Source organism: Denticeps clupeoides, chromosome 12 (assembly GCF_900700375.1).
Source record: "Denticeps clupeoides chromosome 12, fDenClu1.1, whole genome shotgun sequence".
NCBI classification, from domain to species: domain Eukaryota; kingdom Metazoa; phylum Chordata; class Actinopteri; order Clupeiformes; family Denticipitidae; genus Denticeps; species Denticeps clupeoides.
This window is the reverse complement of record NC_041718.1, coordinates 10118081-10129428: the sequence shown is the minus strand read 5'-3', so window position 1 is coordinate 10129428 and position 11348 is coordinate 10118081. Positions and strand designations below refer to the sequence as shown.

The following is an 11348-nucleotide window of genomic DNA, read 5'->3' as shown; positions in this document are numbered from 1 at the left end:
CACATGCACGCATATTTTCATTAAACCGAGGAAGGTTTATTTCATTATCCGGTTGTAAATGTGCCATTTCACACATCGACTATAACAGCTTGCACTGTTTTATACAAATTTACTGAAAACTCTGCAATAAACACAACATTTATGCTAATGACAAAAGTGATTAAGCTTTGACACAGGTCATGAATAGAGCTGGCATGATGTTTTGGTGAGTGGCCTTGCATCCCCAGTAAAGATCGACGTGATGCGTTAGTCTGTCCCGCTGCAGTCCATTTCTGTAAGCAAAGAGAGATTATGTTATGTTATGAATTTGCATGGGAACATGCATTATATAATGTGCTGATGGGCGCCTTGCTGTCATACCTGTAAAACTTCTGTGTCTCTTCACCATGGCAAATGCATCCCGGCCGTTGATTGGCCTTAAACTGGTGCTCTTACTGAGGGCATTAGCACTAAGCGCTTTGGAGTCTTGCTGGCCTGGTAGGGTTGGAAGTGGCCCCTTCCGGATAGCCAGTGGTAAAGAGGACTTTTTTGGCTTGGGAAGTGTTTGTGGTGGCAAGGTCACACTTTTAACACCAACAACCTTAGGGCTCAAGGCTGGTCGCGGCCTGAGAAAATCAAGAACAACCTGTTATTCACACACTTTCTCAATATCTGAACCAATATCTGAATAAATGAACTATGTGACAACGCTGCTCTATGTTGAACACTTTGTAGCCCGTCTAGTGTAAATCACTACTTACTACTACTTTGAGTTGCCCTGATATGGGAGGGTGGGAGTCTATTGGGTGTGAGTAACATGGGTGAAATGGCCTTCTGATGTCTGCTAAGAGAACATTATTTTCATTGGGCTGTAAAGGGCTAGGATGTGCTGGAAATTCTCAAATGTCGCAGATTCACTGGTTTCCTAATGAAAATATTTAAACAAAAAATTCTGAAAATGCATATTTGGTTTTGAAGTAGAAATGACATGATGTATGTAATGTTTCCATGAACTCATGGTACTATGACCGAAGAACACCAAGGGGAATGAAAAAGGAAGGGGTTTTGTGTGATCCAGAATGAGAAAGAAGGGTCTGTGACCTCGGAAGTAACCTCTTCAAAAACCAACTTCTACAAGAATAAACTGAATACTTGCATTCAAGATCCACACAAATAACACAACCCCCAACTCCCCCAGCTCCACCCACAATAGTAGCAGAAACATTACTACCTCTTTCAAAGAGAGATTTGAACAAATCCACCTGTAATTCACACCAAGGACTCATTGGAACACTTTCCCATCAGCCAAGATCCTACAACTCATCACTTCATCCAACCCAACCACCTGGTCACTGATCCAATCCCTTCCACAATGCTATTTCGTACGACCTCCACCCCTTTATTACATAATTAATACATCCACATTATATGGTGCCATAACCAAACAGCCTTGAAAAGGACTAGAATCATTTCAATCCTTAAGAAAGCCACCCTCCATCCTTCAGATATTTCCAGTCTGTCTCCTGCCTTTTCTCTCTGAAATCCAATCCATCTACAATCAGCATTCTCACTACCTTACCCAGAACAACCTTCAAGACCCAAATCAGTCTGGTTTCAAAGCGGCTAATTGCATAGAGACTGCCTTCTGACTATTTGCTAGATCTGCAAATGTTTCGTCAGTCATTTCTGGATCTTTTAACATCATTTGACACAAACAACAACAACAATAACAAGATCATCTTGACCATCCATGCCCTGGCATGCCAGTGGATAACTACCTATCTTACCTATCTACCTATCTTATCAAGCGTCTGCTCCTCGCAAAACTCTCCCTCATGGCTCCCATCCTGAAACTCAAGCTCAGATGATTCTCAGATGATTCTCTGATGATTCATAATTACACCATTTACAGCATTTATCAGACACCCTTATCCAGCAGTTACAGGGACAGTCCCCCCTGGAGACACTCAGGGTAAGGTGTCTCCGAGACACAATGGTAGTAACCTGTAGCTTTGTGCTCTTCTGGTTAAGTGACTTAATCAACACAAATCACCAACCACAATGTCGAAGTCGTGTCGGCAATTTTCCAGAAAAAAGTCAAATGAACCCACTGGTTCTTCAGAGGCTCTTGTGACGGAACTGAAAAATACATTTGTGCTCATTTTTACATCCAATCACCAAGCAACTGCAATGACAAGCCATGACAGTCGGTGGAGTTCCTTATTTAGGGGAGTGGTGGGAAATTCTCTGGGCGGACAATGCATGAGAAAGGGAAGGTAACCTGTCCCCTTATGACGACGTAATGGGGAGACATTCCAGATCTGACTGTCTGAGCTGCCTCTCTCTGAATGGCGAAGCAGAATGACCAAATAACTCTTCATACATATTGCCATTTCTTGCTACTGCAGGACTGCAGACAGGCTAGGGCAACTCCTATTAATGTTCAATAATCTCAGAAAGTAAAAATTTCCTCACCTTGAGTCTAAAGGGAACTTGATCTGACATGCCTCCAGCTTCTCCCTTAGATGCTTAGAAGATCCACAATCCAGAGTGTGGGAGCGAATCAGCTGAGGCTGAACTAAGGTGGAGCACAAAAAGTGTGAAAAAGATTATAATGGAGGGAAAACCAAGAAGTAAAGTGAGGTATTTATTTGAGGAACATGTGAATTAAATAAAGATTATTTCTGACATAAATCTGAAAAATTAGAAACCAGCATAGTCAACACCTGGGAAAGTCTTGATGTACTTCTGGACAGCTGAGAAGAATCTGTCAGCTTCCTCCTCGTCCGCAAAGTTCAGCCCAATGTTACCTTCCTGCAAACAGTTTAGGACTCATATTCTCATCACACACCTGGAACTTCAACAAACCGAAATTCCCGGCATCATCACTCACATCTCCTGCAAAACTGTGGAAAAATCGACAGGGAGCAGAATAGGTGAAGGGTGTGTAGAGCTCCTGCTCCCACAGCATCTTGGATTTCTGAAAGAGAGAGAGAGAGAAAGGGTCTAGATTGTAACTAGACTGTACATTTAAAAAAAAAAAAACATGCATGATGCAGATTTATGTATTAATTTGTGTAAGATATGCTATAACCTTGAGACAGTAGAGTCGAAAGTACGCAGAGCGGTGCGAACTGTCCAGCACAAGACACACAACTCCACAGCTGTGAACCTCCCAGTGTGAACATTGACTTTCAGGCGACGCGGTTGCAAGTAAAAGCTGAATTACTGCAGCGGCCTGTGCCTAAAATGTGCATAAATACAGAAATACAGTGCGTTTTGCCACGTTATATTCATCCTTGTCCTGTTTACTCTCCCTGTGTACAGTGTGCGTCTCAATTCAGAGGACACATTTGACTAACAGATTTGATCAAACTGGTAAGACAGTCCAAAAAAAAAATGTGGTCTGTTTCCCAGACTGAGAGGGACTAACACGCTGAATCATTTGCTGTCCAACCCATTTTATACCACAAAGGAAACATTCACTGGGCAAAACATGTTTAAACTGCATGTTACTTCGAATAAAAGTGAGGAACTAATCAAGTAAAATTATAACTTCATGACTATTTAAATTTAAAATGTGCTCTGGGATTTTTTAAAAGTTACATCAGGAGATGTTGTATATGTCCATGGCCTAGTCTGTCTTTTTTTATTAATGTACAAAGGCTGCAGCCTTCAATAGATGCATTCCATGACGTTCTACACAACTTCATCCGAGGGAATCAGCCCACATATTGAGACATACCCAGTGATACTGTTCCTTTGCACATTCTGTTCCTTCCTATTTCTTGCTAGATCTTGTCTGTTTAGCCTTATAACCTTCATTAGTGTTATGTGAAGTAAAGTAATGTGAGTAAAGTTACTTGCCTGCTTTCAGCTTTGTTTTGGGGGACCTTTTGTGACATTAACAGTAATCACTTACAGTGGACTTTATCAAAAAATCCTAATACTGCTACGTTTACCTCTCCCCTCTCTTAAATATCAGTGACAGTGGAAAGTAGACAGCTCTCATCAGTAAACAAAACATATTCCACATAACACGTCAGTCAGTGAGACACACACACAGATGCACGCACACCAACACGCACGCACGCACACACACACACACAGATAATGTGTGATTAAAACTACTGAAATGCAAACCAGTATGTGTTGCTCATAAAGTATTTTAAAATGTAACAAAAAGCTTTATCAAATTTTTGTATTACCAATACATAATTTATCAAATGCCACTGTTTGTCAAACTAAGCATCAGTTTCTCTAAGGCTGTTTAAGACATTGAACAACAAACGTTTGAAGGTTTATGATATGCCAAAGAGCATCAGTGATGAGAGAAGATTCAGAAAGACGGAGAGAATCAGAGAAAGAGATAATGGCCAATCTTACAGTGCACTGTGGTCCCAGTAAGCTCACGAGGATGCCGTTCTCTCGCGTTGACAGCAGTGCGCTTTGTGAACCTGACTTGAACATGATGGCTTGTCTTGCTCCTTCCTTTGTCCTTCTGTGCTTTATCTCTGTCTCAACACTAATGCATCAGTCTCCCAAAGCGGAATGAAATGACACAAACTCACAGAAAGTTTCCTTGCCTCTTCATACCTACTTCCTTTATGCAAATGTTTTGTGCAAACTGTGTTTACGAATTTGACATCTGTTTTTCCTCTTGCCATGTACATCCAAAAATATATGTCTGAAACATCTCCATCAGAGGACATAGAACAAAGTAGTGGATTTTAAATATATATATATATAATATATAAAATTGGGAATGCATGTGTCAGTGTACTTCTTGGTGCCATTGCCACGCCTGGGTAAATGGGGAGGGTTGTGTCAGGAAGGGCATCGACTAGCGTAAAACTTTTGCCATACCAATTGCCATGACACAGTGATGACCCCTAATCGGAGCAGCCGAAGGAAGAAGAGAATGCAAATAGTTTATTTGGCTGCAAATGTCTTGACCAGGCAGAATAACAATAAAGCTAAATCCACAATAGATTCTCAATTTCAGCTGTCCCATCTCAGTGTCCTGTATAATTTGTTGTATTGCACTGTCATTCATGTCTAAGTTTTACTATTTGCACGTGTGGCTTTACATTACAGACGGTGAGCTTCACTTTTTCACTCATATACTTGTACATGGTACACCCTCCGTCAATAATCTGCTGTCAAGTTTGAGTATAATTATTCTCACCCTGGACCAGGCTTGGTTGTATGAAGGAACCATGATGGGCCTGTCCCACAGAATCACAAGGCTGGGCAACCCATTGATTTGTTCTCTAGTATATCTCATGTGTGTATTTAACAGGATTGAACCTCAGCAGTGGGGGGTCTGGACACACAGAACAGAATTTCCTGTAAGGTGCTTGTTTTGCATGCATGTAGCAAGCAGTTTGCAAGATACTTATGACAACAGATAACTGAAAGTTATTAATTTTTTTATTCAGCATGCAAAATGAATCAGTCACATTCAAAAAAATATTTATAATTATAATTCAGTGACTGTTGATCTACATAACAGGACTGTGCTCTATCCTTGCAGGGCTCTATCAAGCACTTGTTCATCTTGCACAGGGAAAGGCATCGTGACCCGCAGCTGCCTCTGATCCTCCATTGTCCGTTGGATGGTCTCAGAAGCAAATGAGTTTCCAGACCAACACCGCCGAGCCACCTGGACAAAAGAAACACAACCTCAATGCACCAGTGGCTAACATCTCACTTAAAGCCACCTGAAATACAAATACTCACTCCATTGGACACATCCCAATTCAGCATCAACTCAGCTCGCCTCCCTGCCTCTTCAGAGCCATCCAGAACCAATCCAAACCCTCCATTCGTCACCTCGCCCCTGAAGGAACACAGTGTTAACTTCCACAGTCACCTGTTCTTCTTTACATTTCGATCCTATTTAAATTTAAATAGGCTACTTGCCAACCAACTCCCCCTCCATTGTGTAGGGCAACCCATGTGGCACCACGGAAGGCATCACCAACAAAATTCTGCACTGCCATATCTAAACCACAATGGGCACAACAACGCAAAGTCTCTGTGTTCAAAGCTGCTCATTTAAAACATATTCACAAAAATCATGATGTTTTTTAAGTTGTATATGTCTATGTGTGTATAATCACCTGCACAGAAAGCAGAGCCATCATAAACGTTGGAGGTCTCCCTAAAGGGGCTGTCAGTTCCACTGACATCGTGGTGGTCTCTACTTATAACGACCGGAGCCTGAAAAGAATTAAGAGTGCGGAAAAAAAAAAAAATGTGTTCAACTTTAAGACTATAAAACATGATTTTGAGGAAAGACAAGCATTTCAGGTAATAAAGAATTTCTATTTTACCGAGACTCTGCCATCAGCAATTGCTTGGTTTATTGCCAGTGCAATGGATACTCGCCCTATTTGATCTGAATAAAGAATCCTTGCCTGGGACCCCACAACCTACAAAGACACAAACACAGCCTATCATAGTAAATTCTCATTAGAGATGCACGTCAGGAAAAATATTTTACAGATGTTGAAAGGGCCTTCATACCAGTTTGTGTTTTCCAGCTTCACGGATCCAGCGTATGTTGTCCATGTACTGCTGCCGTACGCGCTCGGTTACAGTCACACTGATGTCCTCCAGGACAGTGGCAGCAATGTCATCGGTCAGTGCCAGGTCTGCAGGGTCGCAGGAAGTGCACACCCAACGGAATGGACCAAAACCCAGGGAGAAGATGTCTCTGTGGAGGGTCAGAGGTCACGGATGTAATGTTGAGGAATAGTTGTCTATGTAAACACGAGACTTTCCAGAGTTTGTAGACTTTGTGCCTGTTTATATAATTTTATCTGTTAGACCATACTGTTTGTTCTTTTCTAGTTACAACTCTAAATGTTTTTTATGCATTTTCTCACAAAGCAGCGTTAGAGCTGTCAAGATTGTCTTTCTCCGCCCAGAACAGCGATGAAATCAGCTACGGTGCGATTCTGGGAACAAGGTTTACACTCACCCCATAATGTGCTGCACATATGATGGGTAACGGAATTCTGTTGCTCCACCACCATGCTTCTGAACATCAGCTCCTGAAGGTGTGTGAGAGGACGACAAGTGAGTAAGAGTAGTCAGGGTATAACAGTAAAAGATATGCATAAATTAAAGCCTTAAATAATTAGAGGACATTCATTTCTTCTGTGACATGAAGGTAGACCAAATCGCAGATTAGGTTGTGCTGATTTAACTAATACGGTTACACGTTCACTGATATAAAGGTTTATTTTATTTGATGCTAAATTCTCAGAATCAACAGCGTTCACATTAAACTACACATTGGTCCTAAAAAAAAAACTCACCTGCGCGCTGTGCCTCCAGCAGGAAAGCATTTCCATAATCCCAGAAGAACATTCCTGCATCAGACAGCTTGTTAATAGCAGCAACCTGTTGATGGAGACTGGATGGGAAGATATAAGAAGAAATATAATTCTTTTCATTCATCGGTTCATTGAATCTGCACATGAGCATATAGCGATCATGTTACGGTTACAGCACCTTTCTTGGACCAGGGCTTTGAAGCGCGGGGGGTCCGTGCTCATGAGCTGGTTGGCCTGTCTCAGGCTGAGCTGGACTGGGTAGTATCCCCCACTGAATGGGTTGTGGAGGGAGGTCTGGTCAGAGCCCAGGTCCACCAGCAGCTCCCCAGTACGCTCATACTCCTGCAAGAAGCGTTGCCTAACAGAGGAAGGCCCCATATTCCATAGATGTTCACATTATTGATATGTATCACAATCATCTTACATTCAAATATAGAAAATAGTCAAATATGACAATACATTCTATGTACTTTACCATAGGTCCACAACATTTCCATGGTAACCTAGACTCAGAGCTGTTTTGGATGACCTTGCTTTCCTGTCAAGTAATAACATGCAGTATAAATATGTGCACACAAATAAATTGAAGTTTGTGTAAGTGGTTGTGCATATTTTACCTGATGCGCTGCATACAGTGGTCAAGGTCATCGCTGACTTCCATGAGCCAACCTTGCTCATGTCTCTTTTTTAGTGGGGCTTCGTCAACCTTTTAACGTTATCGAAGGATATAGGACACTAAGTAATTTTATTACATATCATAATATATCTAGTAAATGTAATTTGACTGAATTATACATTTACCTCAGCTATGACCCCAATACATCCAGCGATGACAGCAGCCTTGGCTTGTGCACCACTCATGCCTCCTAGACCAGAGGTCACAAAGACACGGCCTCTCAGGTCACTTGACCCCAAATATCGCCGGCCAGCATTCAGTACTGTTAACTACCGAATACAAAAAGGAGAATGGATGTATCATCTAATCTCAAAGTCACAGGGAAGTAAGATAAACATAGTGACAGAAGCCTACAAGACCAAATTTATGTTTCTCCAGTTTATAATTGCACAAACAATACAAAAATGTACAAATACATTATAATTTTTCTTAGTCTAGCACCTAACAATTTCCGAGCATGCTCTTCACTGACAAGTCTAAGCCTTATCAGGGCTCTTAGTTTGTAAACTCAATATTCTATAGAAATCGAACGAGAATTGCTGGTGTCTTCCTCTTGTAAGTCGCTTTGGATAAAAGCGTCTGCTAAATAAAGTAAAGTAAAGTAAAAGTAAAGTAAAGTTTATTACCATGGTGCCATGGACGATCCCCTGTGGGCCAATATAACAGTAGCTTCCTGCAGTCATCTGTCCATACCTGAATAAACAAAGAAACCACTGTATTACAGCACCATAAACACAGTGCCCTGTGAAATTATCTTATCATACAAAAAGAAAAGGCGAACACGTGCACTTTTTACAAAATTATAATTGGTCTAATGTTCTGAAAAAATGTTTTAAATCATACATAGTGACACCAATGGCAAACATCTTCTCATACTGATCTCTGGAGGAATAGTTTGGAATCACCTGAAAAAGAACAACCAAATAAAAGCTGTAAAAAAGCAAGTAAGAGTCCCTGAGAAGAGTCCACGATGATAAAGCAGAGTTGTGGTAGGTTTACCATGCCGTTGGTGATGACACATCGTGGTGAGCTAGCCAGACTGGGGAAGAGTCCCAGCGGGTGACCGCTGTACATGACCAGAGTCTGCTGCTCGGTCATTATGCTGAGATAATGCATTACCAGCCTGAACTGCAAGCACACGGCCCGGATCCAGACTTAATAGCAAACTAACATACCATTATGCAATCTACATCTGTTATACCGTATATAGCATGATGAACGTAATGAGAATTTTGCGTAAAATATGGTTCAAATGGCTTATTCCTCCTCAACACAGTTTGTGTGTAGTTTATGTACCTGGGCCCAGTTACTAAACACTTGTCCATTTCCTCCATATGTAACAAGTTCCTGGGGAAACTGAAAACAGAAAGAGACAAATGAACAAATAAGGTTCTCGGTAATAGAAGAAGGAAAGAACTTTGATTGGATGGACTGATTCAGTTGGATTTAGCATAATCACTCACAGTTTTTCTTTTATTCTTTATTTTTTGCATTACATACAAGATGATCATCGACAGACCTTTTTGGTTTTTATTTATTTTCCCTGTTTTTGATGGATCCAGAATTCCTGATGACCAGGCAAAGATTAATGTTGGTTCTTTTTAGTCTACCGCCACCTACTGGTGACTGATGCATCCCTGAGGCTCATCCCACATGTTGACATGAACGTGCACATACCTGTGCCACTGCATGGTCCAGGTTGTTCAAGATCATGAGCATGATTGAAGCAGCGTGTCTTGTCCGGCATGGATACTGGTCTATGGGAAAGGCTCTGTTGGGACATGCATAGGGCACTTTTTAACCTCAGCCTTTTAACCTCAACTTGAGTGTAATGACATGCAAAACCTCAATCATACATGGTATATGATCAGACAAATGCATTTATCTGCAAGTTGTATTAATATGTATGTAAATGTATGGCTGTGTGTCTGGCTGATCTCACCTCATTGTCATGGTTGGACAGAAACGGTACATGTATATGTGTCCATACTGCCTGAGTTCTTGGGCAAACTCAGGAGCCAGAGTGGCATGGAGATGTGGAGGGAAATAGCGCAGCGCATTTCTTAGTGCCAGCTGATAAAAGAAATAGTTGAACAATTAGTCGTGTATATTCATATGTTCACTCTTGCATGTTAAAAGTGACAAGCTGATGTCACTGCATTCAGACGCTGAAGTCTGCTGTATAACAATGATTGACTGACCAAGTAAACAGTGTAGAAACCTCTGGTGGGGAAATTCAACCTTTATAGTGATTTAATCACCATGGGGTTTGAGAGATAATGTACAGAGTAGAACTCAATAACTCACACTGATAAACACTGACATGACAATGCATGTAGAGTATAACAAGATTATAACATAAATGAGGCCCTCCAGTGTTTCCTTCAGGTGAAAATAATTTTGTTTTTATGTTAATATGTAATAAACTACAAAATGTGAAAGTTGAGTGTAGTAATAAAAAAAAAAAACACTTACTCGTTCTTCTCCAGGCGACAGATTAGGTGTCCTTACGGGGGCATGAGGTACGTTAGGATCCCTGCCATGGTTAAAAGGAAGGGGGTCCAGAGGCAGTCCTGAACACAGCTCCTTAAGATTGGACATTTCTCGGATAGATCCGCTATACACAACCAATATTTGGAATGAAGAATTCTCAGACTATGCTTTAAGGATCAGTCAATCGAGTTTGATCAGAGATATTTGAGGTCTGATATTTAAGGCTGCTACCAAGTCATACCCTCCCCTTCACTCCATTGGCCCTTTCTGGTCTTTTGTAGCCAATCTCTGTCAATCATTGATCTTTAACGGGCAGATGGTCAGCTGCTGAGACATGCAACAATTTAAAGAAAAAAATTAAAGTTAAAGTTTAAAAAAAAAGTTAAATTTTTAAGGTTTAAAGTTTAAACACCAAAAACTATATGTACATTTTCTCCAATTTTCTAAAAAAATATATTTTTGTACAGTACAGGCCAAAAGTTTGTACACACCTTCTCATTCAATGTGTTTTCATTTACATTGGTAGATTCTCACTGAAGGCATAAAAACTATGAATGAACACATGTGGAGTTATGTACTTAACAAAAAGTGGAGACCTGGTCTCCACAGTCACCGGACCTGAACCCAATCGAGATGGTTTGGGATGAGCTGGACCGCAGAGTGAAGGTAAAGGGACCAACAAGTGCTAAACACCTCTGGGAACTCCTTCAAGACTGTTGGAAAAGCATTTCAGGTGACGACCTCTTGAAGCTCATCGAGAGAATACCAAGAGTGTGCAAAGCAGTAATCAGAGCAAAGAAACTAGAATATAAAACATGTTTTCAGTTATTTCACCTTTTTTTGTTAAGTACATA

General features: G+C 40.9%; 2 protein-coding genes across 2 annotated transcripts; both read right to left on the bottom strand.

The window, feature by feature from the left end:
* Window positions 1-14: 14 nt before the first annotated feature.
* On the bottom strand, window positions 15-4515 carry LOC114801244 (uncharacterized). Its single transcript, XM_028999301.1, has 7 exons — window positions 4366-4515; window positions 3074-3223; window positions 2873-2959; window positions 2706-2793; window positions 2455-2557; window positions 361-605; window positions 15-272 (listed from the first exon to the last, which is right to left on the bottom strand). Exons 1-7 carry the CDS (start codon window positions 4447-4449, stop codon window positions 247-249), a joined length of 783 nt encoding a protein of 260 aa, XP_028855134.1. The 5' UTR covers window positions 4450-4515; the 3' UTR covers window positions 15-246.
* An 879-nt stretch (window positions 4516-5394) lies between these two features.
* On the bottom strand, window positions 5395-10950 carry uroc1 (urocanate hydratase 1). Its single transcript, XM_028998729.1, has 19 exons — window positions 10477-10950; window positions 9944-10074; window positions 9679-9772; window positions 9298-9357; window positions 9001-9129; window positions 8845-8906; window positions 8628-8694; window positions 8127-8270; window positions 7943-8031; window positions 7801-7863; window positions 7504-7683; window positions 7308-7405; window positions 6968-7040; window positions 6511-6700; window positions 6318-6416; window positions 6105-6204; window positions 5905-5986; window positions 5722-5821; window positions 5395-5644 (listed from the first exon to the last, which is right to left on the bottom strand). Exons 1-19 carry the CDS (start codon window positions 10600-10602, stop codon window positions 5504-5506), a joined length of 2028 nt encoding a protein of 675 aa, XP_028854562.1. The 5' UTR covers window positions 10603-10950; the 3' UTR covers window positions 5395-5503.
* Window positions 10951-11348: the final 398 nt, after the last annotated feature.

Coding starts and splice junctions, on each gene's coding strand:
- LOC114801244 (XM_028999301.1), bottom strand. CDS start 4,449: ATGTTCAAGTCAGGTTCACAAAGCGCACTGCTGTCAACGCGAGAGAAC. Junction 2,794..2,872: donor TCCACAGTTTTGCAGGAGAT/GTGAGTGATGAT, acceptor AACTGTTTGCAG/GAAGGTAACATTGGGCTGAA. Junction 273..360: donor GAGACACAGAAGTTTTACAG/GTATGACAGCAA, acceptor CTTTGCTTACAG/AAATGGACTGCAGCGGGACA.
- uroc1 (XM_028998729.1), bottom strand. CDS start 10,602: ATGTCCAATCTTAAGGAGCTGTGTTCAGGACTGCCTCTGGACCCCCTT. Junction 8,271..8,627: donor GGATCGTCCATGGCACCATG/GTAATAAACTTT, acceptor TGTATTCGGTAG/TTAACAGTACTGAATGCTGG. Junction 6,205..6,317: donor TTGCTGATGGCAGAGTCTCG/GTAAAATAGAAA, acceptor AATTCTTTTCAG/GCTCCGGTCGTTATAAGTAG.